The following is a 27498-nucleotide window of genomic DNA, read 5'->3' on the forward strand; positions in this document are numbered from 1 at the left end:
AAAAGAAGTAACTTTTGTCTTGAAACTTTTTTTCTATCTCTTACACTTCGCGAGTTATAACACAAAATCGGAAAATAGCCGAATTTTCAAGGGTTAATTTCACGCCCTTCGAGTGAATTTGGGCAGCAAACAAAAATTGCGTTGTAATCAGGAGGAAATCCCCCACATATTCACAAAGTTTCAGAATTTTTTGAAGTTTCGGATTCGGGATCTTCCCTTGTTAGTCAAGTAACCCCGTCCGACATTGTCAACATGTTGAGGATCGTGCGTACAAAACCTCCACGCACCGAATAAAATAAAATACCCTAAATTATAGTCAATGTATCACGTTTCCACAAAATATTCACGAAAAAACATCAAACAATACTTAGTGGACAAAAGTTCATAAATATTCAAAACAGATATATTTACTTCCCGCCGACCATTTTAGATTTTTCATTCTCACCGATAGAACACGCGAGTTTTTGTCACGGTGACACATTAAATGGCAAGCTGTCATTCATATGCTTCAATATCGCGAATCGCAGCATAATTTATAACACAATACAACACTTAAAGGGAATTAGTCAACTGACCTCGTTAGTCAACCACCCTCGGTCTTCCCTACTTTAGAAAATGCTTGGAACTTGTGGATCCATCGAGCAATTCATCTGCTTCTCGAGTATCTACTTACCGGAGTGCAATAAAGTATTTTCTGTTTCTTTGTAACAGTCCTCCTTCGACTACACGGAGCTGTGTCCCGGAGGAACAGCGGCCGGAGCAGCGGTGGTACTCGAAAGCGGTGCAGTGATCCATCACCAGCCTCTGCAGCTGCAACTGCAGCAGAGCCATGCACAGGCGCAGGTGCAGCGCGGAGCTTTAGTGTCCTCGGCAGCGACCAACCCGAACCCCAACCCGAATCCGCCCAGGTCGCGACCTTGGCACGATTTCGGCAGACAGAACGACGCGGACAAGATCCAGATACCAAAAATGTGAGTACCTTTGTCAGGCAAAACTTTCACCTGCAGCGCATCGTGGACGTGTTATCTCCACGGAACTAATCCCCGCCTTCTTCACCCTTGCAAATCCTCAAAAAAAAAACCCTCTGTGGATACCAAGAACGCCGGCAGATATCAGTCCAAAGTCACCTTCGACCCCAGAACTTCGCCCCTCTGCAAGTATCCACTGCGAAGTCACCACCCTCGCGGAGAGAAGTCGCGCCGGGAGGTAGGTCCTCCGTCGCAGGAGCAGCCGGCGTGAACGCCAGACGCGTAACCTACACAGAAGTTATAATAAACCAGGTAGGCGGTGGCGGTGTGTTGAACAGGAGCAGAGCCTCGCAGGCCGTTCACCTGGGCCAGCCTCGGTTATCGGCTCGCACGCACCGCCACTGTCCTCTACTCCCCATCGGCGACCAAGGCGATTGGAAAAGAGAAAAAGGAAAAGGAAACGCGAAAACGAAACCGCGCCGCACTTGGACGCGTGTCGCGTCGTCGCCGCGTAGATAAAGATAATAGGTCGGCTAGCTAGCTGCAGGAAAGCTCTGGCTCGCTTCGCCGATAGGCCTGGCTAGGAAAGCTCTCCCTCCTTCGGATAAGGATAATCGACCTTTTATTTCGCCTTTCAGAGCTCTATATTTAGAGCAGGTCGCCGCGGTGGTCGCGGCAAATTTGCGAAGCTGGCTCCGTGAACAGTTGCTTCGAAGATAATTATTACTCGGCATGCACTTTGGCTGCCTCCACTCCTCTTCGCACCTTTTTTTTCTGGCTCAATTTGCCTCGCTTCGTGGCGATGATATTTTAATCTCGCTAGGTCGCACCATAGTGCCAGCAAGGCTGTCGAAAAATGTTGAGGTAGCTTCCTTTCATACGAATGTCAATGTTTAAATAAAACAACACGTTGCTTGCATTACATTACGCGAATTAATTATGAAACGCTCGGGAACAATTAGGTACGCGTCGTGTTACGTCACAGTCTTTCGCGTAGTTCGCCTGGAGCACAGAGTTTATCGCTGCTGCTTGTTGCAAGTAGATGTAATTGCTCTATACAATTCGAGGAATTAGTATACATCATCCTTCAGAAATCATCTGAAACTGTTCCGAGCTAAACAATCTCAAGCTCGTTACATTTGACATTTCTTCGCCCACCGTCAGCCGCGGTATCGTAATCGCGCCTTAATGTATGAAGATTGCAGGCTTTTCATCTGTTTACCCGCCCGTCGGTAGCTACGATCAGATACCCACCGTATTTTTTGTCCCCTCCCATAAATCTACCGCGTCCGTCATGACCCGCTGAACGCTCCAATTAACTTCTAACGCACGCTTATTAATCCGCACGCAGATTCTCCGCCTATGGGTTCAAGTATCACCTGGAGTCGCCAATCAGCACGTCGCAGCGCCGCGAGGACGACCGAATCACATATATCAACAAGGGCCAATTCTACGGGATCACGCTGGACTACGTCCCTGACCCGGACAAGCCGACCCTGAAGGCTGGGCAGACCGTGAAGGTAACCGAAAACTCGACGACACTCATAAGAAATTCCACCACCAACGGTACCAGGTCCCCAAACTCCGACGACGGAGTCGTTTGTCTCTAGCCTGTGACGCAACGCTCGATCGGATGTAAAAAGAACATCGTCTCGAGATAGGCCGCAATTACCAGATAACCGGAACGTTTTTGTGTCACGATAAATGACGATTGTGCTGCGCGCGTATCGATGCGGAAACGGTACCAAACCAGCGACCGCTTCGAAACTCTGTCCAGAGGCCACTGGCAGAATTCATGTAAAATAGCGTTTCATATTCCACTGTCGCAACGAGGGCAAGAAAATCTCGAAGCTCCAATTGCAAAGAATCAATGCGCCCAGGTGAGCGCCCCGCGACAGTGGTACCGAAGAAGACTCCTCGGCGCTGCTGTAAAGAATAAGCCGAGCCGCGTTATCCTGCAGTGTCCCGACGCGGAATCGCGCCGGTGCTCCTCTTAAATCGCATTAAGGCCGGTCGTTGGGCACCGCGATGCATAGCATTACGCTCGTTTGCAGACTCCTACGAGCGATAGAATTCGCGCAGCTCGTCGGCTGCGCTCCGCGTCGAAAGAAGAAGTCGGACGAGGTCGTTTGTTCTCGCGGCTCTAATTGGCAGCGCCGCGCACCGTTAGCAATTTCCATCCTGATAAAGCTGCCGATTCTTTCTTTTTTTGCCCACTCTTCCTGTCCTCCCCGCCAGGGGGAGTTACGACTTCCTCGTTAATTGCTAATCGAGCGTCCAGCCGCGTGGCGACTCGGGCGAACGGTGCATGTACGTACACGCGTACAGTGGCGAAGGGGGACCGCGAACCCACCGTGCTTATCCGTGCCCCTCCCTTCTATTTCGCTGCGTCTATGTTTGCCTGTACTTAAGGAGGTATAACCGTTTGAAAGTGTCGAAAATTGGATTTTTTACATATTTTCATAGGTTGATTTTTTAGAAATATTATGAAACGAGTCCGATGTAAAAATTCGGAAAATTTACGAAGTTATAGGCATTTGAATGAAACAGTCGAGATAGCATGAAGCGGCGCAAAGGCTCGACCGATCGCAGCGGTTCGGCCGTTCGCGTCGCAGGTACTTACAGTGACTCGCATTAATATTCGGACACTAAAGAAGCCAGAACTGCTAAACGATCGTCAAGAATAGCTGCTGAAGAAGCTGCTTCGTCTGCTGAAGGCTACTTTGTGCCCCTGGAATCGCTGATTAAGTGTGAGACCCCAAAAATTCAGTTTATCAACAAAGCATCACAGTCAAAACTTTAAACGCTGTTTTCTCGGAACTATATTCCTCATTACGGTGGGTCTGAAAACTCGCGCTACGTTCAAACAATTCACTTCCAATTTTGCATGCAGGATCGTAATAAGATTCCACATCGTCCACCGAGGGCTTTTTTTATTCCGATTCCCAGTTTATTATTTATAAAGAAAAAAGTTGGCATTTTCTCTTAGAAAAATGTAACTTTACCTTTGATCTCTCACCATTTCTTTATTTTTCAAAATTTTCAAAATCGCCTTCGTTGGACGATGTGGAATCTTATTATGATTCTGCATGCAAAATTTGAAGTAAATTGGTTAAACGTAGCGCGAGTTTTTAGGGCCACCGTTTAGCCGTCTAAAATCGAGAGACTTTCGGATATGTATCCATAACTTCCGAAAAACAATAGTTTTTTAACTGAAACTTTTTTTATAAGTAGTTCGTAATACTATGTAAACATAGTAAAAAAACGGGAAATCTTCATCAAGCCGTTGACTTGTAAAAAAATCCACAAAATGTACACATTTTCCGAGGGTTGAAACGGGTATACCCCCTTAACTCCGACTCTATTTACCTTGCCTTCCCTCGCCCCGCGGCGTCTTCCTCCGTTCGCCGAGGCAATTTAAGCACCGCCGAGGGTTACAACCTTCCCTCGCCCATAGACCAGGCGTTTTCTCCCGGTGCGTGCAGCTCGTGGCCCATTCACCCGGATCACGAAAAATCCCTGCGCCGGTCTGCGCACTCGAGCGTGCTTCTGTCTGGCCCGATGCCACGCTCACGCGAAGCTCGCGTTATCGCTTCCGAGGCGGCTTCCAGTCGAGAATTTTTCATCGCCCTGCTGCGCCCAACGGTCGCCTGATTCTGAATTATTTGTCGGCAATCTGTACAGCCGCGAACGCCCGTACCCGCGAAAACGACCCCCGTGGACACGCGCAACTGGTTCGCGAAGGATAGCGTGCTAATCTGGTGGAACCGCGCCGCTGGATGGTAAGGGACTCTGAACAGTCCGAACGCACCACGATAATTCGTCTCCATCGAGGAGTTTCGGTGGCAGTGGACAATATTTTAAATATCCACGCGAGGAACAGCGCGCCCTCGAGTCGCCTTAGCTTGATAAAATTGACGTTTATGGGCCGTTTTATGTGGAACTACAAATTCTATGAATCGTAAGCTTTCAGAGCTCTCCTAGTTAAAACCTTTCAGCCATTTTCCACTAGGAGGGTAAAACTTGCCCCTATTACTTCTAAAGCTGTAGCTACCAGCCATTACATATCACTTTCATACCGATAATAATAGTAATAAAACGTCTTTATTACACGATTTACAATAAAAAAAACAAACATTAGAAATACCAATATCTCAGAAAACCATTAAACGATTCATGCACCAAGATTCGTTGGTCGAATTAATCGTACCATCTCCGTTAAACTCGCACAGTTATCCAGCACCCCCTCGAGATTCTATACAGTAATCCCTACTGTTCTCTTTAGTAGAGCTCCAGTTTGATCCAACGAAACGTTATATCCCGTAATTACAGAGGCTCGATCGGCGTGGCCGCCATTTCAATCGACAGAGGCGATCGCGCGATTGGCCAGCCGCGACGGGGTAAAAATCGCGTCTAGCGTGTCCCTGCTGATTAATCAGCATAATTGCAGCTCGGCCGCGCGAGATTTTTAGCAATGAATCACGATCGAGAGTAGACACGCTGCCGACGGGGAAAAACGTCGAAAACTCGGGCCGGCTGTCCGAGGGTACACGGCCGTTTATTGGGAATTAGCAGTGTCGAATGCCGCGATTTATGCTACCGGATTATACGGTACCGGCGTGATTTATTAGCGTGCGCGCCGCAGGCCGACCGCACGAGCGTGTCCCCTGTGTCGCGATGCAACGCGACGCGACGCCGCGAGCTCCCGCGAAATTCGCGTTCAGCCGCGTCACCGGATTCCGCGGTGGTGTTCCGTTAGCGGGGCCATTGTCTCGTCGTTCAAGGCGAATGACGTTACCGCGACGGGGAGGAAACGGACGGATGCGCGCCGTCATTGCGCGTGAAATCCGAAAAATCTCCGCAGAGGTGGGGGACCCGCGGCCGATCGTTGATGCCTGTCGATGCTGGAATCTGTAATTTGCGTTGCATAATTGCACGCTACCGTGTAATTTATGATGCACGCGAGGCTGCGCACGCTCGAGCGCGCTTCTATCGGCGCGACAGACGGAAGATCGAAAGCTTTCGGCCCGATCGATCGCGATCCTCCCCTTTTTGCGCGTACCTTCCGCTTCGGCTCCTCTCCCACGCGCGGGAGAGCGCTCGACTCGTGGAAGTTGGAGGGTTTTGAGGAATTCATCGAAGATCCGAAGCTTTAGTGGTAAAGGCAAAGAGGCACTCGACTCGTTGTTCGGGGACAAAAGGAGGGTGAGAGGCCCGACGTTAAATGCGTCGGGCGGAAGGCATTCATCAGGTCCAGGGAGTATTACGCTTAATAAAGTACTTAAGCTGTTTTCCCGATGTTTTGTCGCGCAGAGCGTGGTAATGCTGATGTTCCGAGAAGAGAAGAGCCCCGAAGACGAGATTAAGGCGTGGCAGTTCTGGCACGGAAGGCAACATTCTGTCAAGCAACGTATCCTCGACGCTGGTAAGTAAAGCCGTGCGAAATCACCGAGCTGGCCCCATTAAAACCTCCTCTGAATAATGGCCACTGCCCTGCGTGCTCTCGGCCTACGGTCTAATAGTTCTCCCCTTCGAAAACCCATCTAATACATCTGGCATTTGTAAATATATCTTGGAACTTTTTACGCAAGCCGCTCGCTGTAGGATTAAGCCGCATTCGGTAAGACTGAACGAGAGGGCAGCGTCGCTCGGCCGCGTAAAATAAAGCGGCGAGAAAAATGCCTGTCGATAGCCTTTGCAGCTCGCGCCGTGATTTGCAGCTTCTACAATAATCTATACCATTACAGACACCAAGAACAGCGTGGGACTGGTGGGCTGCATAGAGGAAGTCGCGCACAATGCGATCGCCGTTTATTGGAACCCACTCGAATCCGCGGCGAAGGTACGTCAGTCCTTCATTAAAGAGAATCCCATTTGCATGCGACAGCCTATAGGAGGCTTTAATAAACCTTCGTTTATTCATACCCCCCGGCTGCTGGGACAAAAGATTCTTGAATTCATCAAGGCCATTTGCGCGCCCGGCTTGTTACAGATCAACGTGGCGGTGCAGTGTCTCAGCACAGACTTCTCCAGTCAAAAGGGCGTGAAGGGTCTGCCTCTGCATATCCAGGTGGACACTTACGAGGAACCGCCGCCGCACGCGCACACCTACACGCCACCCTCGCACCGTGGTTACTGCCAGATCAAAGTCTTCTGCGATAAGGTAACTGTCCTCCCGCCACCCTGTTCCAAGGGTCTCGTTATGGGAGCTCCGGCCACGCGAAGGTGCAAGCTCACGGGTCACCGGCTTTTTGCTTATCAGGGAGCTGAAAGGAAGACCCGCGACGAGGAGAGGAGAGCGGCGAAGAGGAAGATGACGGCCACCGGCAGGAAAAAGCTCGACGAGCTCTACCACTCCGTCACGGAGCGCAGCGAGTTCTACTCGATGGTCGACCTTCACAAACCACCGGTCCTCTTCTCGCCACCCGCGGAACACACCATCGACAAGGTAGTTACCGAATCTCCCGATTCCGTGCAAGTGAAATTGACTCCGGCAGCTGCTCTCGCTCTGTTAGTTTCCCTCGCCCCTTTGGAGCTATCGTAGATCGATTAAAACAAATCTACTCGATTTATTCAGAGAATTTCGTGCGCAGCTTGTAACATTTCCTGCATTCTTTGAAAGAAGCAAGTTTTCAAGAAGCGACACATTCGCGGACATATGCAAATAGCTCGGTAACCTATCGAAGTAGAAGCGTATAGGTATCGTCAAGTGAACCGCGAGCGTGTTAATCTATCGGCATAGATAGTCCCGACAAACTAGCCAGAAGTATGAGAAACAGGTCCCGAAATATCTACCACGTACTACCCACCACAATCCTCTGCTCTCGGCACCGCCAGAACTCTCCACTAACCGCAGATCTTGCATCGCTGTAACAACCGTAGCGTCCATCGGGGACGAGCTGTAGCACCCACTGTGCAAAGTAGCTTATCCGTAGAAAGCTCAGCTGTACTTCGAACAAGCACAGATTCTCTGTCCCGCCTAAATGCCAAAGTTCGCCAACGCTTAGATAAAGAAACCATACACTAGCTCCATACGTTCGCCTAGCTTCAACTCCCACGCAAGTTATATAGAAACTAGAGAGTCGATGGTTGTCGCCGGACGAGATGGTAGTGGGTCCGCAGACGGTCGATGGGAGGCACGTTGCTAGCTGAACGGACGTTGGAAAAATTCTCTTGTTTCTTGTTCCACGACAGTTCTCGACGATGGAGTTGTCGGGCTTCTACGGAGGTGGCGGCGGGGGCGGTGGCGATACCGACACATCGTCCCTGAGTAATGGCGAGGGCGGAGGATTGAAGGCGGGCGGCAGCAGCCCTTACCCTGCCTGCGGCAGACCAAGCCTGCCGGCCCTCAAGTTCCACAACCACTTTCCGCCCGACAATCTGACTAGCCTGCACGACAAGAAGGACTCGTTGCTGATGCAGGTGCAGGAGCTGCAGGGCTCTGTTCTGCAGGGCGTCCAGCAAGCCGGCCTCACGGGGACGGTGGTCTCCGGGGTCGGGAATCGGTTGCACTTGCAGCAGCAGCCTCCCCATCTACGCCCAGCCGACGCCGAGGAGAGAGTCATGCTGTACGTTCGCCAGGAGTCCGAGGACGTGTACACGCCGCTGCACGTCACGCCGCCGACCGTTCAAGGACTGTTGAACGCTGTAAGGCACTCTCAAGCATTCTCTTTTATCGACCACAACACCCACTGACACTTGCACACTAGCGAAACACGCGCGAACGCAAACGGGGTGGCCGAGGTGAACACCTCGACGCACCTTCAAGTTCAAGAGTCCCGAGATAAGTGGCTCTTTATCTCGCGAGATCGATAGTTCACTTGCTGGAGACTCCATCTGTATTGTATGGAACGACTCGGTCGCGTAATTACTTGTCGCGAATCGCACTTGCGCCGATCGATAAATATATAAGAGGAAACGTCTCGCTGGGAATCGGTTCCGCGGAGGGCAGGAAAATTCTAATCGGTGAAATTTCGCGGCTGTTATCCGAGCAGATCGCGTCGCGCCGCGTTAACCCTCTAGTGCATACGCCTGCCTTAAGGCGGGCACCTGTTTCATCCAGGAGTTGGGCGCCTATAACTTTTTTTTCAGAATTCTCAGTTGCCAGCCTTAAAAGTATTGCCACGCCGCACATATTAGCCTAAGAGACATGTCAATCTGACGTTTCGATTTGACAGAAATCTAGTTTGAAGTGCATTTTTGAGCTAAGCATGCTGCGAAAATGATTTGTGAAAGTAAAAAAATCAAATAAAATACTTCCCGACACCGTACAGCTAAAAGAAATTATTGGTAAGTAGTTTGTGTAGTGATCTATCGAATGGAATAAAGATTTGAAAGCAAAAAGGAATTTACACACTGTGAAGAGAGGCTTGGCCGGTAGCCGCCTTAAGGCGGTATCATGTTAGTGGATCATTCTAAGTTATAGTTAGGGTGTTAGTTTATCACCCTAATAATTGATGCGTGAAAATTTTACTTGTGCACCTTCTAGCTCTTTGTTCATGAAATTTGGTATCTATATACATACATATATCATACCATACTATTATAATAAAGCCATGACATTTGTTTGTATGCTCACACAAATCTCAAAAAGTACTGAACAAATCATTACGAAATTTTAACTACAGTATCCTTGAACAACAAGAAGGGATATAAGTTATGTTTTATGATGTAAAATATAATTAATTTGTATAAAAAATGGTATGTACATAAAGGAGTCATGACTAACAAGGGAAGATCCCGAACCCGAAAATTCCAAAACTTCTGAAACTTTGTGAATATGTAGGCGATTTCCTCCTGATTATAAATTTATCCTGAAATTAACCCCTGAAAAATCGGCTATTTTCCGATTTTCTGTTATAATTCGCGAATTGTAAGAGATAGAGAAAATGTTTCAAGACAAAAGTTACTTCGTTCAATTAGATTTATCATTTGGCGAACAAATTATTATAGAGTTCACGAGTGATGACACAAAATCGGGAAATAGCCGATTTTTCAGGGGTTAATTTCACCCCCTTCGAGTGAATTTGGGCAGCAAACAAAAATTCACATTGAAAACAGACATCGGATTCGGTCTTTTCATCCCCGAATTAGACTAGTCTAATTTTTCCAACTGAATTAAAAATCTATGCACTAGAGGGTTAAGCTCGGATTAGTTTGAAAGTTTATACGACGTTTATACGACAGGGACGTTCCGAAAGCTGCGACCGGTAACAAGTCCCGGTGGAGAGCGAGGGGACCGCGTCGACGTTCGTTTCGCGACGCCCGAGCCGCGGTGACGTCGACGTGGCCGATTTATCACGTCCGTGGTCGTGTTCCGATTCGACACGGCCCGCCTGGCCCTCGGTGTATGAGTAATGAACGATGCGCGAGAGGACACGCATACAAGAGACACACCCATGCAAGAGTATTTTAGCCCATGCATGCCAGGGACAAACACCACAACACCCATTAATTAATAATTGTTGCACACGTTCCATGAGCTGGTATTAATATTAACCGCGCATGCATCACTTCCTCCAGAATCCTCACATAATTAATACGCAACCCCTTGAGATGCGTGTAAAACGATCGATGGTTTGAGACGTTAGAGGTGCGTTTGTAACCATTGCCCGAAGCTACCGGGCAAGAATCGGCACTGTTGCCTCCGATCCAGTGGCAGAAGAAAAAAGTGGAAAGAAATACTATGGTTTCTCGCTGTTCGCGACCCTCCTGCTTCTCTTAGGCGCGGCTCGTCCTTCAGAAACGATTTCAACCACCCTTGTCACCCCTCTCGCGGAGGTAGATAGCGTTAACTGACACTCGAGATGTCCCCTTCAAGCGTGTCTGCTGCTGAAGGCACCGCGAACGCGTTGTTTCTCGACTTCTCCCCCCCGCGCGTTCCCTTTATACTTTGCCTCAATTGTCTCATCTCTCTGTTTGCTTTTCTCTCTACCCCCCGCCTTTTGCCCGCGACTCGCGCCACGCGCCATTCCCGGGATCGAGCAGGAGGAATACCGACGGCGCACGACGATGGTCCCGCAGCCACTGTCAAAATTCTAATGTTCTACTTTTTTCTATTTTACAGATTGAGTCAAAGTACAAAATTGCATCCTCGAGTATTAATAACCTCTATCGCAAAAACACAAAGGGGTAAGTTTAGTAGAGTGTCATCTTTACTTGCATGCACCGCCCACACGTAGTGCATGCCATAACGGTGACATTGCCTTGAACTCTCCTCCCGCCCATGGTTTTGGTAGATCGTGCTACTTTCCGGGGCTGAACACCTTCTCTCCGCGATTTCCGCGCCGCCCGATACTCTCTGATCTAATACTTTCCGCCTTGGTGCCGCCGAATGCTACCTCACCTCTCGTTCATTCCCATTTAACACAGAGGCTCCCCCACACCCCGTTCACCCTCCGTAACGAGGGATCGCTCTGCAGTCGGCCAGCAGCCGATTACAGCCGAGCTCTCGTCCCCTCTCCACCACCCCCTGTGTGCTCCGACTAATCCACTAATCTCTTCTTGCCCGTTCTGCGCTGCTCTCTTCTATTTTTCTTCTGTCACGCGAGCGCGAGCGCATGCCTGCCTGTGCCCGTTTCTCCCGCATGCCTGCGCGCCCCTGCCACGCCGCCACATGGTTCTCCAGCATGCATTTACCTCTCATACGACGCATTACCGCACCCCGTTTGCCTGACTGTACGTGTGTTTTGTTGTTTTGCTCTTTGTGTTTTCACTTTCCGCCTGCGTTCGACAGGATAGAGTACTGCTTGGCGTTCAGTTTCGCTGGATAGTGACCACGGCGACCCGCTGCGTTGATGGAACCGACAGAGTCGCGTGTAAACGCGTGTTCCGATAGGCATCGCGCAATGCGATTCCAGGATGGTAGTTGGTTCAGAAACGTTTGGGAAGCATGGAAGTAAAGACAAGGCGCGTTAAGTTTCGAGATCGGTTTCATTTAGTTCTAGCAATATGTTTGGTTTTTTTCGGGAGGTACAGAAGGTCCCATGGTAGCTGCCGAGGATCAAGCATACGATATCGGCGCCACCCCTCTTTCGTTTCTGTTACAATACAAGTCCAGTGGGCCAGTCTGTCGCGCCATCAACGCACACAAAGTCACATGAACCGTACTCTGCTTAAAATGTATATTCCACACGTACCCGAAGCGCCATCGAATGCGACAGAATTCACGTTCCCTGCCCCTTAACACGAGACACACGAAAGCCAGTTACGACAGAGCGTACACCTTATCCGCGGGCCCTGCGTTGCGTCTCTTCTTTAAGAACTCCGTAGCTCTCGAACGTTGACAATTGGGGAAGAGCTCCCCTAAGGTTTTAAGCAGGGTAACAACCACGGTCCACCCGCCCCACGGCACACACACGGCCTTAACGATCCCTCTTCTCCGCCTGTTGCAGAATTACAGCGAAAATTGACGACGACATGATTCGATATTACGTGGACGAGGACCTGTTCCTCCTGGAGGTGAGCCACTCCAGAGTGAATCCGGACCCGAGCAACGACCGCAACCCGAACAACCCCGGATCGCCGGGGGACCCCGGGGACCCCGGGGATCCCCCCGCCACGGCGGGCTACGATGTCACCCTCATCGAGCTACCCTCGTCGCCGGTCCACATAGCCCATTCACCCCTCACCAATTCGGCGCACGGCCACGCGCACGTCCACGATACGGGCAACACGTGAAGGAGCCACGCGTGAAGCAAGAAGAAACCGAGGCATATAAATATCGTGTAGCTTTCGTCGTGTAAATAAGTCTGAGGTGACGCCGTCGATGATCAACGCGAATCACCGAAGGGTCGTCGAGTCACGGTGCAATGCGAGATGGACACTGGCCGCGGTCCGACCGGGGAGCTTTTCAGGGACCTGCGCCCAAGGACGCTCGAAGCTCGCGCGTAGCTGAACGAGGAGGAGCCGATCGACGACGAACAACTTGCCACTCATCGCGGAGGACTACGTTCTGGAAGGATCAGCCCCAACGCCCAGGGAAGAGAAGAGAGAAGCCGTAGAAGAGAGGAATCGCAAAGTCTGCGCGGGATCAGCACGCGAACGGACCGAAGAGGAAGTCAATGGATCGTCAGTCGATACACGGTGGTCGACTTGTGCAACATTCTTGAAGATGCTTGCCGTAGCGATATATATATATATACAGGTTTGCCGACGAATTTCGTGGATATGGGAAGACGTTTGATCTCGGTACTAGACCAAGTTTTTTGTTTTTATTCGCTATTTGTTACCGCCAAGGCACTTGGTACCCCTGTTAGATTAGATCCCTTTAAAGCGGCTCGCGGGGAACAAGGAGAGAGAGAGAGAGGAAAAAAATGTTCGCGATGAAACCAGCTCATAGACACGAAACGGTAGCGGACCATCGAACGCCCTGTATATGATATAGCCGTCGATCCGGGGCACAAGGTCGCGAGGAAGTATATCTCTAGCCAAGGAAAAGGCGACTCGTTATTTTATATTATATATATTGTTTGTTTTCACTTGTGAACAATTTATACCGATGGTTGTTAGCTTAGACGATGACCGCGTGGCGTCCAAGTTGAAACGCGATGGCTATTACGTAAATCAATCAAAATTGATTTAAGGAACCAATCAACCCCACCCGCCCCCTTCCACAACCCCCTCCAACCGAACCCACCCGCACGCCCACCTCCCTCATCGCCCGGTTACATGTTAAGCATACGTATGACGTATAGATATGTATATGAGAAGAATTCCACTCTATTTTTTATTGTATCGTCGACTTAGAGTTTTAATCGTTCGTTCGCGCGTTCGATAAGCGTCGCTGTGGAGGTGTTAGCCCGGAGCAAGTTTATTAACGGCCCCAAGACTCGCGCGTCACTCTTAACGCTGCCATTCCAAGATAGACGGGTGCCATCCAGCATTAATTCCTTCGTAGTGGTACGCTCGCATACACACGCATAAAGAAACACACACACACACACACCGCACGCGTTCAACGGTAAGTTTCTGTCTGATCTTGTTTAAGGCTCCGAAGCTGTATAAGTGTCATATCGTCGCCAAGGCTTAAGAAGTTTCTCATTAAGACCTCTGATACCGCGGGACAGTCGAAGGATAGTTCGCATTTCGAGTTAAACATCATCCGTTTACACCATTCCCCTCCACTCTTTGCAACGAACTGTCCACTTTGCATCCGAGTATCTCTGTACTTATAAGCGTTCATTTAGGTACTTCGCCGTCATTCCAGAGCCTCCTTATCACCCCCAGGATCCTTTGACGTTACGCAGAGGCCAAGTATTACTCGAATACGTAATTTTCACGAAGTAGCGTAGAGCAAACGGGAGAATTCGCTGAACCTTTAGTAACCGACACTCACCGAGACAGTGACCGACGTTTAGGGTAGACTAATATACGTAGCCACGCTGTATTGGCATCTGTAATGAATTCGTCAGTAACATCCCTTACATCCACGTTAGGCAACCCTTCGGGGACGGTTCTCGCGACAGAAATCTTTTAATAAAAAGGAGGACAGGAAACGAGACGTTCCAATGTCGAGATCGCACACGCGCGTCAGTCGCCCTCAAGGGGTTGAAACGCCTGAGTGTATCTCGACCGTAGGAGAAGCTAACGTCGAGGTGAAATCGTTGTCGTGGGTCCCGAGCGAGCGACAAGGTACGGCCGCACCGACGACTCGCGATCAAGTGCCGTTTTTATAAGATGAAGTGACGTTAACGTGCCACAGGTGAAAGCGAGCCATTTGCACACACACACTCATCGCGCGTAATCTCCTTCGCGGACGTCACGCCCGCACAGGACCATTTAAGAACATCCGCACACGCTCACCGATTTTGAAGATGGTAATTAGTTTACGTTTAGATAGGGACCAGAGAGCATCAGCCTTATACACACATACGTACACGCATATCGCGACACCGATATCAAAGCAAGGATCAAAATACGCTTGTAAAATGCATATTATTATATGAGTACTATATTTTGTTACATCTATTTGCAGCACAGCATATAGTTTGATATTATTAATATTATTGATTCTATTGACTAGAGCTATCGTAATACGTATATAATTATTGTTTATTATTATTTTTATACAAGGGATGCGTGTCTCCATGGTGCGAGAATGAGAGTAAAAGGGGGACCGAAAGAGAGCGGGAGCGGAAGAGAGAGAGAGAGAGTAAAGCGAGCGAGAGTGTGAAGAGAGTGAATGAAGAGACCCATTGTGTGCCTGATAGCGTCCAGAGAGAGCGAGAAAGAGAGAGGTAACTACATATACGAAGAAGATTGTTAGCGTTGCTCCATGACATTTTTATCCGTGTAATCGATATCTTCCCAAACCCCCCAGCCTACCTTCCAACCACCCGAACGTTCTGTTGTCGCTCGCCGCTGCCACACCGAACGGAGCAGCCCCGTCGACGGGCGACGCCCGTCGCGCCGTCGTACGACAACCCTTTTATTATCCTTACGTTTATTAATATTATTAATTAATGATACATTATGAAGGGCAGCCGTGTTGCCATCAGGAGGAGACCTCAATCGCGCGCATAGACTGGTGGAGTGCGGACAGCGCGGCAGTAGGTAGATGTACTTAGAAACGTCGTTCCTGTTCTGCCCTCCACCTTCCCCCGCCCCCTGTTTTTATCCGACCCTCCCCGTTGTAGTTCGTGCGTTGAGAAACTTTAGCCGTGGATACGCGTTCGCGGAACGCACTTGCGGTCTTCTCGTGATCGTGTTCCCCAGCCGTCCCGATAATCTTCGTACTTAAAAGCGACGTGAACGACGATGCGGAGCGCGGCCCCGCGCGGGCTCGCGCCTTATTCGTTAAGAGACCGTGTACGCGAATCCCGCGTTGATAACGCGGAGGAATGTTGATGCAGGCCGATCGACTCGGGCCTGGAACACACAGTTTTTCCACTGTCTCGTCCCGCGGGCGCCCACCCCCGGGGATGCCGGGGCCGCCGCGGGACCACCGAACGAGATGCGAATAATACCGAATGATATAACCGTTTTCGCGTTGTCTTGCCATCGTGAGATTGTGCCAGAGGTGATATTATATTACGCTGTTTATTGCAAACAATAAATATTATATTAGTACGTTTTATAAATTGCTGGTTGTTTATTGGCGGACTGGAGCCCCGACCGTGGATTTGGGAGTAGAGGCGGCGGAAGTAGAAAGGGGACGCGCTTGTCGGGCGAGCGGTGCCGCTGGAGGGACGGTGAAAATTAATTTTTAATTTATTTTACCCAGCTATTTAGAATTATTGATATAGAATTGTCTGATCAAGAAATGGAAGTGGTTAAGTCGGAGACTTCTGTCTATTAGATCTGAAAGAATAGGAACTTGAACTGCAGCGTATTATGGATTTAAGCACCTTACGCCACTTGGAAAATCTATCGAATGAAGGATCTCTGATGCGAACACGATCGATAACTCTGATATCCTCGGTATGTAGTAACTCTGGATCTCGCGTTCCGGTCATTACAATCGCGAAGACACCGTATGCGTGAGTAGGATCGTGCGTGAATACACGACCTTGTAGGGGGACACTGGCCCTGACGTGAGATATCTGTACCTATACACGGTGCCTCCACCACAGTCTCCTGAATTCCTTAATGGTCAATAACTCACCAAGCGAAAGGGTGGTTCTTATGCAACCACCACCGCGATTACATCCCTGATTTAGGCGAGGAATAGGATCTCTTCGAAAATATGACGCGATTTCAGGGTGAATTCCAGTGTCCTGCTAATGAAACGAAAAGGGGACGTGCTATCTTAATGCTACTTCAATAACAGCCCTTAACCCTTCGTGCTCACACTTCCTTATAATCACAAATTGTTCGCACGGGGATCACTGCGCCCCAGCGTCATTTTTCAGTTACCATTTTCGTACTTTTCAATCTTTTAACTTCTCAGTGATAATTGCTCTATCGTACTCTAATAGTATTTTTCTAGAAATGTAAATTTTGATATGATGAAATTTGTAGTTGAAAAAATAGTTGTGGAAGGAAGTGATTTTTTCTGTTAAAATTCGCCAAACTTTTAATTTTTAACATTAACCAGATAAAAATTTACAGAAATATTGGCAAAGATGAAAATTTCCTGGGGTGCGATGCAACCCGTGTGACCACGAAGAGTTAAGTTTCTCACAAAGAGTTGTTCCTGAAGACTCCTCGCGTGAACACAGCCTGATCTAAATGCTGCATTCCTTCGAGAGAAACAATTAAAATTGCTGCTCCATCGGGATAGCGATGCACCGCACGCGTCCATGGGACGGAGTGCAGCGCATCTGGCTCGCGTACGTTTGTACAGTGCCAGTTTGCCGAGAACAGCGTCGCAAGACGAGGCTCGTTATCAGAAGAAGAGCTGCTTAACACTGTTTACGGGCATGTAAAAAGCAACCCTGACGCAACCGGTTTCCCCGTTTCCGACGAGGGGCAGCCGGTGATCCCACGGTGGCGCCAATGCAGAATCTCGAAACGAACTTACTCTGCAGACCGGTAAGTGCCGCGCACAACTCCAAAACATTCTCCCGACAGCACTCGTCCGGGGCAGGTCGCCGAACCGCGTTCACCTTCTTCGGTAAACATTGAGTAATCACAACAAAGATTCGAGCTCCACGGCGAGGATGAAGAAACCCTGCTTAATTCTTACGCACGAGGATGTGTACGGCCCCGTCCGCCATATATCTTTCGAATATTTAAATCAGGTTCAGAACAAGGGGCCTAAGCGAGGCACTGCCAACGTTTCCAATTGAATGGTATTCCCAATAACGTAATGCCTGGGGAAAGAAAAAAAAAAGGTGTTAGGTCCCAGTGAATTCCACGCACCGGGGGACTAAAATTAAAACCAATGTTCCCTTGATCTTTCCGGAAACATCGCTTCGCAATTAAGCCAGCGAAGATAGCATCGTCAAAGGGGCCATTAAAATTCTGCCACCAAAAGTAAGAGCGACCTGGGGGACAGACAATACGCCCAGGGATTTTCTGAGAACCGAAGGATCAACGATCCCGAAACGCCCCGCTCCCGCTGGGTCCCACAGAAATAGCTCGCGAATATTTTCAGTTTGGTCCGGTTTGGCAGCTTCAATAACAGTCCCTTTACCGATTAACACGTGTCTGTGCGCCGGGGCCAGCGAAAGGGCCCAAGTTCACACCTCCCTAATGCTAAGTGTTTAAATAATTCTTTGCATAAAAGTGAAACTCTTAAAACGTAAGGAACTTGTTGGACTTCGAATGATACTGCAATCTTCAAATTGCAAAATAAACTTCCGCGATAATAGTATTGTGCAAAATCATAAAAGGAATTTCTAGATTTTACTAGCTTCTTTGCGAGTTTGAAGCTATGTAAATCGTTTGAAAGGAGGGAGGGAGAAGAAGTGTCCTTGGACCGGTGTAAAAATTAAGAGCATGTCAGTTATGATAAATCACTCCCCGATGAGTATTATTAATAGCCCCTGTTAGATGCAAAGACGCGGGCGCAAAGAGAAAAGTAAAGTTTCGCCGGGTTTCCTCCCCTTGCCCTTTAAGGAGCAGTTCATTGAACCACGGAATGTGAAGTTTACGTCCATCCCAAGGACTGGGACTGCTTTCTTTTATTCCTTTCCCCTCGGATCGACCGCCCTGGATGTTATGTTTCCGTGAAGGACACCACTAAAGCGCTGGCCACTTTTCTCTATTCACCTCGCAAGAATTCACACCTTTCCCTGAAGAATCCGCGTACCTACTGCAGTCTCATTCTTACAAATTACAAGAGCGGCAAGCTTTTATCTGCTACTAACACGTTGCACTTGATCCATTACATTACACGGCGCTGCTTTCTCACTAATCGGGAGAACCAGTGACACCCTTTCAGAAAAGGCAACTCACCACTTTAACGAGTCATCAACAGCAGGCAAACAAGTTCAGACGGTTAACTAATTGTACCCCACCTGCGTGATCTTAAGCTCCCATATATCTGGCACCCGGTTTCTCCGATTGCGAGGAATAAAACTGCAAGCGTTATCGTCGCTCCATCATATACGCTAGAAATTTACGAGGCACCGCGCAGACCTTTCAACGACGTCGAACGTAGGGAAACGTTGGAGCAGGAGCCAAGAGGGGAACATTGTTTCGCCGGTAGCTACGTGTGCACAATACACGACCGTTCGAAGAAATTCCATTGATCGTGGTGAGAAGGAAATGCACGCACGTCGGCATTCGCGATGGTGAACGAGGATCACACGAGGCTGGCAAGTTCACGGCCGTCCCTTACGTGCAGCCTTCTCCCCGGCCTCTTCAAGGCCAGCCCAGAGGATCGGTACTCTCTATGCAAATGCGCCCGAGCTCGACATTCGTGTTCGACAGCCGATACCGGGGGACGACAAATCAACGCTGAGCCGGTTCCGTCACATAACTCACCTTACATAATCGTCGCCGCGAAATTTCTACGGCCAGCCGTTCGTCGACCATCGCCGAACGAATTTTCGGCCACCTCCGATTTGCATATTCCTGATTCACGTCGGATAACGCCGTCCGGCTGCCCGTTATCGAGCGGGCAAATTAGATACGGATGATCTCTTCGGATCGACTGGCGAACTGTACCATCGTCCGTAGGAGAGAAAAAAGAAGCAGCGGAAATTAGAATGGACGGAGTGAGCCGTTGATGTCAAGGCGACAGCTTGCTCCGGAGCCGTTAATCGGACTTTGGGTGCTCCCTTTCGATCGAGCTGATAGGACCGGGGGAATGTACGGTCGACGGATTTGGAAACAGTGTTTAGAAGGGAATTTTTCCATGGCAGATATTTAGCGAGATACGAGGGATATAACAGTTTGCTTGCGAGGGTCGCATTAGAGTTAGAAATTCTCCCAAATTCAGCTACCCCCTTTTGCAAAACATCTGAAATGCCAGAGAACGAGCGAATCAGTATGCAAAACCTTTAAGCAACTATGCAGTACAAGATAGTAGAATTACTTCGAACAGTTTATAAACTGTAGAAACGAGGATCCCGTGTTCCCACGAGGGAGCGCCAAAATTGTAAAGGAGATATCGAATCCTAAGGGAACAGTGATCGAGTTTCGGGTGCACCAAGGTCCTTTAACGTCTCAGAATAATTGGCATATGCTCATCGTCGGTTCTGGCCGGCGCCCTCCACCCACCCTTTTCCTCGCGGTGGCTCGAGGTAGCCAGCGAACGCTAAAAGAGCAAGAGGAGAGCCTGATGACTCCCGGTGAGTCGAATCGAACCTGCTAGGGGCAGAGAACAGCAGAGAGAGCAACGAGAGGGGAGGACGAGCCCGTTATAAGCTCGAGCACCGGCTATTCAGCAGCTTAGCAACTTAGTGCCGGTCCCAGGATCCCTACTGGTAACACCGAACACCCAGGGCCCAACACTCGCGCCTCCTCCACGTTACGGTGCCGTTCTATCCTGTGCTTCCCCTAACAAATTCGCGCATGGACCGACGACACCGGATGTCGTCGCTGACGATGGTGCTGGTGCTCCTGGTGCAGGCTGTCGCGGCGATCTTGATGATTGCTGGCACCACTCACGCTGACTCCGTAGGCAAGTCGCTGGACCTCGAGTCGCCCCTGGACGAGATTTACCAGGGAGAGGAGGACGATAACGCGGTCATTATTGAAGGTGAGCTAATCCGTGGCCATTACTCTTCTTTCTGTTTCATCTCGTGCACTTGATAATTCCTCCTAGCTGTTGAATCGTTGGACTTTGAAACACCTCCGGATCCATTCGCGAATCATAAGTTTACTTACCGAAGTTCATTTACAAAGGCTTCTTTAAGCAGTGTATCACCAGTGATTGGCGTCGATTCACTTCTCAATGCGTTGTTATGAATCTCCGTTGATGGTTGAGTAGCCATCGTCGTAGGATCGCGATGGAAGCAGAGAGTAGTATTTATACCTCGCTATTGCAGTGCTTTTCACTTAGTTTCCTCGGAATTATCAAGTTGCTCGCGTTAACGATCTCTGAAACTTCGGTTGCAAGGATTACGATGCGTATTAATAGTTGATGATGAGTATCGACAAATGACCGATCATACGCGCGTTCCATACACGGCAACCGGAAGCCTCCCAGCGCGTACACCCGCGTGTATCCTGGGTCAGCGAACTCCCACGCGGCTGAGAATCTGGATGGAGAGTTCTATTTTAATACGGTTGATCGATTGGCGACGGAGTTTTCGGCAAGAAAACAACTGCGCGCCGGTTCCCGGCTGGTCTGAAGTGGGTCATCTTCTTGATCCTTTGCAATTAAAATTCTCTGCAACAATAGGACGTATCAGAATGTGTCGCGGCGGGCATGATGAGAATACATTTGCAAGGTCTGTGTGTACGATCGAAAATACGTTGCACATCATTCGATGTAAATGTGTAAAGTTCGTTCGGTGACCCCGCAGACTGTCAGCCGAAGTGATGCATACTTCTGCCTTAGAACTTCTCACCTCCAACTCACGTTGAGTTAAGAATTTTAAAATCTTTCGTGTTGCGGACCGAGCGTTTTCCTCGGGAAAAACGTCCGATATTGTTACCCAGCATTACAGAGATAATCTGCATTCATTACAACGTAGGTAGACGATGTGTCATCCTTTGTCGGACATCGTTAAGGCATAAGTGTACACGCGTGTACGTGCCCTGCGGCAGTACTCTTGGTGTAATTTAATTCGAAGACAGTGGAGGCCTAACAAAACTTATTAAACAGAAACTAGATAATTAATAGAATTCTTTAGTGAAACTGAAGCGTTTAAGCGTGAACATTTTCTACAAGATTAATAATATTAAAGATACAGTAGTTTTCAGTGAAACCTGTTGACTTTCTTATTAGCAATATGATATAATATTGAATTGCATAGCTGCCAGCAACTTGGACACGAAATTCGAAGCGAGGGGCGGTCGTGGTATCCTCTGGAATGGAATTTCCGATCGCGAGACCTGCATCACCTCGAAGGGCGAAGTGGGACGTTGCACCAGCTTCAAGGAGTGCTACCCCTACTTCAAGATCCCCGATCTGAGCCCCCTCGACGGCTGGGTTCTTGGCGTTTACGATACCTGCAGCTACATCTTCAAAGATGGCCATACGAATTTCGGGATCTGTTGCTCCAATGTACATCCAGTCGTGACACCACCTTCGGATAACAAGGAAGATCCGATCATAGAAGATGTTCAGGTAAATGTCAATGAATCATTCCCTCCAGCTTCATTAGGTAAATGAAGGCGTGCAGAAAATCTTTAAAGTGTCTCGTATAGATTACTCGTAACACCTGAAAGATCCTCCAGACGGTTCTCTAAATACAGTACCTCTAGAGTCCAGCGCAATGGCGTTCCCGCCGAACGATTTCTCATTTGGTCGTGGAGTTCGGTTGCTTACCAGGAACTCGTGAAAATAATACGTGATCCGAATCGGAAACGTTAGATACAGCGTAGAAAGTCGTGCCTTCTGTCTATCGAACAATGAGCGCGGTTTCGCAAAACTTTTACGGCCCGGTTTACTGGCAGTGCCAGAGATCTTTGGCAACCGTTCCGGTACCGCGCTCGGACGGCATCCCGCGGCAGGATATTCACGTGGCTCTCCCGACGTTTCAGGGGAACGAGGACAAGAACGACGACAGCTCGCTCACGAAGCCGAGGCCTCAGGCGCCGGGTACCTGGCCACCTCCGATACCGACGCATCCACCTGATCACACGCTGCCGCCGTTGCCCACCCATCCGACGTACCTCGACTTAGCGCCGATCTCCACGTTGAAACCAGTTACCACCAGCACGAAAAAACCCGGCACGGCGACGACCTGGCCGACGAAGAAACCCGTCTGGTGGCCAGGGGCGCCGACCGCGCCTACCACCAGCGAGAAGCCCTTGGCTGGTGCTGGCCTCATTGGCGTGGACGCGTCCAAGTGCGGAGCGAAGAACGGTAATCAGGACCAGGAGCGAATCGTGGGCGGCCAAAACGCCGACCTGGGCGAGTGGCCTTGGATCGCGGCACTCTTCAACGCCGGTCGACAGTTCTGCGGCGGGTCGCTCATCGACGACAAACACATTCTCACCGCTGCTCATTGCGTTGCCAAGTAGGTCTCTGGACGGCGCGCGGCATGACAAAATCACCCGGTCACGGTGTAGTCTTGATCCCGGCGTTAGAATTCTATGTTGAAGTCGTGCGGGGGTACGTGCCGAGCAATGCTTCTATGAGAGTTCTTTCTCAGGAGCGAAGCACGCATTTGTACAGCGAGACGCGATATAGGCCCAGGGGTGGATTTGTATATAGGCTGAGTAGGCTTAAACACAGGTTTAAACGCAGAGGCTTGAGACAACTTTAAAAACAATTCATTTTTTTTTCATATAGCAAATTCGCTATGATTCATATGCGAGTTGTCATATCGAATTGATTTTACAACTGTCTTAACTCTTTGAAAGTCAAATGTTTGAGGATATTTTGCAGAAAGGGCGGCAGACGCTTATATATCCGCCTAATAAATCCGCCCCTGTATAGAACCGCTGCAGTTTAAGGGGATATTTATTAATCGAAGTCGCACGCTAAGCCAGGGATCCACCTGGTAGCTAAGCTGAGCTATGCTATGTCTCGTTGTTCTATAAAACATAAGAAAAAACACAGGACAGGTTAGCTTAGCTTATGTTGGAAACAGTTCCATAAAGATGTATTGAAGCTAATTTTTTAAAACTCAGCATAGCATAGTTTGGCTTAACTTTCAGGTGGATTCCCGGCTTTAGGAATAATTTGTGTAAACGATTCATTTAAATGCTCGTAGTATGAATCCATGGGACGTGGCGAGACTAACGGTCCGTCTGGGTGATCACAATATCAATACCAACACGGAGATCCGACATATCGAGCGACGAGTGAAACGGGTAGTCAGGCATAGGGCCTTCAATCTGCGCACCCTGTACAACGACATCGCGCTCCTCACCCTCAGCGAACCTGTTCCATTCACGGAGCAAGTAAGACCCATCTGCCTTCCGAGCGGTTCCCAGCTGTACGCTGGCAAGATTGCAACGGTCATTGGCTGGGGTTCTCTGCGAGAAAGTAAGGGTGGAAGATTAATAATACTCCCTCTACTGAAAACTTTCTCGTTTTAATAAATTTATGAGTATATTTGACTGTTCCAGGTGGACCGCAACCAGCGATACTTCAGGAGGTGTCGGTACCCGTATGGTCGAACAACGAGTGCAAAGTGAAATACGGCGGAGCAGCGCCCGGTGGCATCGTGGACAGCTTTTTATGCGCAGGACGAGCTGCGAAGGACTCCTGTTCGGTTTGTGTAGAGATATTTATTTCCTATCTTCTTCCCAGACTTTTAATGACACTGTATCTGCTGCAGGGCGACAGCGGTGGCCCCCTGATGGTGAACGATGGACGCTGGACCCAAGTTGGAGTCGTCAGCTGGGGTATCGGATGCGGCAAAGGACAATATCCAGGCGTTTACACGAGAGTCACGCATTTCCTGCCTTGGATCTACAAGAACCTGAAGTAGACGCGAGCACAGTAGGAGATAGACCGCTCCTGCTTAATAAAGTATTCAGTTTTATCACCCTCGCCATCATCCAAACGCGCCACATGCTCGCATAGGACTACGAGACATTACAAGCGTCTTTCTTCAGAGACGTATATCACTAATTAGCTTTCACCGTTTCAATCGCGGGAATCATCCATGCTCTTTCGACACCACGCGATCGCGCAATCTGCTCCGTCCTCTCCAAATCATTTTCAAGTGAGAAGGTAAAGGCAGTCGCGATGCCACGGATCGGAGTCTTCATCTAGGGATAAGCAAACGCCCAGGAATTACAAGTCGTAACAATATATTTTCTAGTATTATACATATACAACTATATAAAAAATAGTTTCACAATGTAACAATTCTTGCATTAACGGTCCTATTCCATATATCACAGAGCAGGCCTCGCATCGACAGCATTCCTGTTAACATGGCGCTGCAGGTCACGTGTCGCAGTTGCTCACGTTCAGATGCTGCATAATGTTCCGTGCTAGAAAAACGAATGAACAAAATTTAGATACCTGCGCGTTCTCGAGCTCCTGCCACCGGGTACTCTTTAACTTCACCTTGAAAGTAGCATGTATCGTAATTGTCGTCGGGTTGCGGAACGAACGGCGACACCGCTTTCAGCGGCTCGTCCCAGGGAAAGTCCTGAAAGAGCCTCATGGTCCTTACTTCTTTCGCGGATGGACGCTCGTGTTGATCCACGGTGAGGAGCGCGTCGATAGACTCCGTGGCCTCCGGCGACAGAGCTTCCTCGTCCTCTGGCCAAGGTACGTCCTTCGCCAGTATGTTCGCGAACACAGCTTGCGGCGTCTCGTCGTTGAATGGCGGAACACCGGTGCAGAACTCGAACAGGCATACACCCAGGGCCCACCAGTCCACCGCAGGCCCGTGACCCTGTCTCAAAAGTAACTCTGGAGCGAGATAATCGGGCGTGCCAAGTATGCGGTCGTCGGACCGATTAACACCACCCTGACCACCCCTTCTCACTGACTTCGGCGTTCTGTAGGGCGTGTAACAATTGCCGGACGTTGCTGGGGTTTTAATGGGCGATATACCATGGGGAGAACGATGCTGCTCAGAGGCGCCGTCCACTGCTATATCAGCAGCCGAGCGTGGCGTAAGGGAGGGTGGCAGCTGAAATCTTGTGGTTTTAATCAATGGTGCTGCCTCCTCTTCGCATTTCTCCTCATCTTCTTCACTGTGACACCTTTGCTTAATGGCTGACACGGGTGTACTAAACGCGACTCTCCCAGCAGATCCACCCTCCTGCCCTCCCGTCCCAGTGCTCGTATTATTCGTTTCTTTTATCGATTCAGACACAGTATCGCCTAACGGGCTCCTCGAGAATATACAGCCACGATTCTTTCTCTTCGGCGTCTTGTCGGTGTCCAGCTCCATTGCGTTTATCTCGCAAGTTAAACCAGTCGCGCCACCCGCCACAGTTCGTTTTCTTTTAGAGCCTCTGGCAAGCATACTTACACACGTGCTTAATGGACTAGTATGAAAAAGGGGTTGCTGAGAGTGATCAGCCTCCAGTGTAGATTCGTCTTCTTCATCTATGTTATAATTAAGTTGACTATTCACACGAATGGAAGACGCCTCGCACGTATGGTAACTACCAGAGCTACTCTCTTGTCCATCATTGCTCTCAGTGGTGCCATTGCCTTCAATGCGCTCTCCGAAACGAAGATCCTCGGCGGACTGAAACGGGGTAATGCCAGACACTCGGGAGTAGTCCCCCGACGCGGCGGAGGAAACCACCGAATTCGGGGATGATTGAACTTTGGTAGAATTCTTCTGTAACGCAGCTAGCAAATTAACGCCGGGTATACTTCTGTCACTGAGATTCGACTCGCTGGTGGACCTCTGGCCGGAGCCAAAAGATAAGTGCGATGTCAAAGAGAGAAGTTGTCCAGGAGTTCTAGCGCACAGACTGGGCGTGCAATTTACTAAATCGGATATCTCTAAATCCCTGTGCAAGGATATTTTACTAAGCCCGAAGTCTGTGAGCTTCACGTGCCCTTCCCGCGACAACAGCATGTTGTCCGGCTTTAAATCTCTATGTACAATTCCATGGGAATGAAGGTATTCCAGTGCCAGGCATACTTCCGCGGTATAAAAAGCTGCCATAGACTCTTCCATGTACCCGTACACGCCCAACAGGCTTTTAAGATCGCCGCCCACCATATACTCCATCACTAAGTAGACACTGCTGACGGACTGCAGCGAATAAAATAATTGCACGCAGTAAGCGCTACGTATTAAAGCCAACGCGTTACGCTCGATTATAACTTGCGAAGCCATATTCTTGTTTATCATCTCGTTCTTCTTCATTACTTTCAGCGCGTACACTTTCTCGGGGTTCGTCTTCTTATACCCAAGAAATACCTTGCCGAACGCTCCGCGGCTTATAGGCTTCACGATCTTAAAATCGTGAATCTCTGGAACCTAAAGATTAAACGCAACGAAAAGTGGCAATGTATAGAGCAGTCTAAGCGATAGGAGGTAACTCGTGGATAGCTCTCTTACCTTCGCTGGAGGATTGACGATTTTCGAAATGGTATTGAAGATAGTATTATCAATTTGTCTACTAGCCGATGCCTGCTGCGGGGTGCACTCCCCATGTGGAATACTGTGCTCAGCTTCTGTGTCATTGCAATTAGCGCAAGAATTTCCGTCGTCCGTCTTGTTGATTTGGTCATTACCATCTAGACGTAAATCCGGCGAATCAATCGCCGCTTCTTCCATTTAAAAAGGTAACCTAACCGAGACCAAGTCACGAACCTACGTAATCGAACGTAAAATATCCGAAGCTGCAGCTTATAAAATAATTCCGCGCCTCGAAACACGCGAACTTTTATTCATCGTTCCTTCATATTGTCTGTTTCCCTCGTGCATATAGAAATAAACTTTAACGGCTATCTGACATTTTTGAAAGTCAACAAGTGTGTGCGAGTGTATCGAGAGAGCAAAGGACTCGCTGCGCACTTCGGGTAACTTAGAATAATCAGGCCTGCCAATTTCTTTTCACTAATAACGAATTCAGTAACTCGGTGCCA

At 49.2% G+C, this 27498-nt stretch overlaps 3 protein-coding genes across 7 annotated transcripts in view; 2 read left to right on the forward strand and 1 right to left on the reverse strand.

Moving 5' to 3' along the window:
* The window catches only part of Grh (grainy head), a 133060-nt gene extending 118068 nt beyond the window's left edge, over positions 1-14992 (forward strand). For 2 of the 4 annotated variants that reach the window (XM_076811170.1, XM_076811169.1), the window contains 9 exons: positions 712-971; positions 2320-2488; positions 6282-6393; positions 6716-6810; positions 6961-7131; positions 7231-7416; positions 8163-8615; positions 11035-11099; positions 12362-14992. In XM_076811170.1, the coding sequence (XP_076667285.1) occupies positions 712-971; positions 2320-2488; positions 6282-6393; positions 6716-6810; positions 6961-7131; positions 7231-7416; positions 8163-8615; positions 11035-11099; positions 12362-12647 (1797 nt within the window). In that variant the 3' untranslated portion in view covers positions 12648-14992. The remainder of the gene's footprint in view (positions 1-711; positions 972-2319; positions 2489-6281; positions 6394-6715; positions 6811-6960; positions 7132-7230; positions 7417-8162; positions 8616-11034; positions 11100-12361) is intronic. The other 2 variants (XM_076811171.1, XM_076811172.1) reach the window with 2 other exon arrangements.
* A 5156-nt stretch (positions 14993-20148) lies between these two features.
* Positions 20149-24745, forward strand: LOC143368561 (serine proteinase stubble). Of its 2 annotated transcripts, none has more exons than XM_076811404.1 (6): positions 20149-20559; positions 21782-22089; positions 22527-22990; positions 23690-23964; positions 24048-24193; positions 24260-24745. In XM_076811404.1, the coding sequence occupies exons 1-6, from the start codon at positions 20373-20375 to the stop codon at positions 24410-24412; spliced, it is 1533 nt and encodes a 510-aa protein (XP_076667519.1). In that variant the 5' UTR covers positions 20149-20372; the 3' UTR covers positions 24413-24745. The 2 variants fall into 2 exon arrangements, with proteins under 2 accessions (XP_076667519.1, XP_076667518.1); XM_076811403.1 differs by having other exon boundaries at positions 21782-22095; positions 22512-22990; positions 24260-24742.
* Gwl (serine/threonine-protein kinase greatwall) lies at positions 24721-27414 on the reverse strand. The gene is made up of 3 exons (XM_076811402.1): positions 26969-27414; positions 25000-26887; positions 24721-24923 (listed from the first exon to the last, which is right to left on the reverse strand). Exons 1-3 carry the CDS (start codon positions 27185-27187, stop codon positions 24877-24879), a joined length of 2154 nt encoding a protein of 717 aa, XP_076667517.1. The 5' UTR covers positions 27188-27414; the 3' UTR covers positions 24721-24876.
* Positions 27415-27498: the final 84 nt, after the last annotated feature.

Source organism: Andrena cerasifolii, chromosome 4, assembly GCF_050908995.1.
Source record: "Andrena cerasifolii isolate SP2316 chromosome 4, iyAndCera1_principal, whole genome shotgun sequence".
Taxonomy (NCBI): Eukaryota; Metazoa; Arthropoda; class Insecta; order Hymenoptera; family Andrenidae; genus Andrena; species Andrena cerasifolii.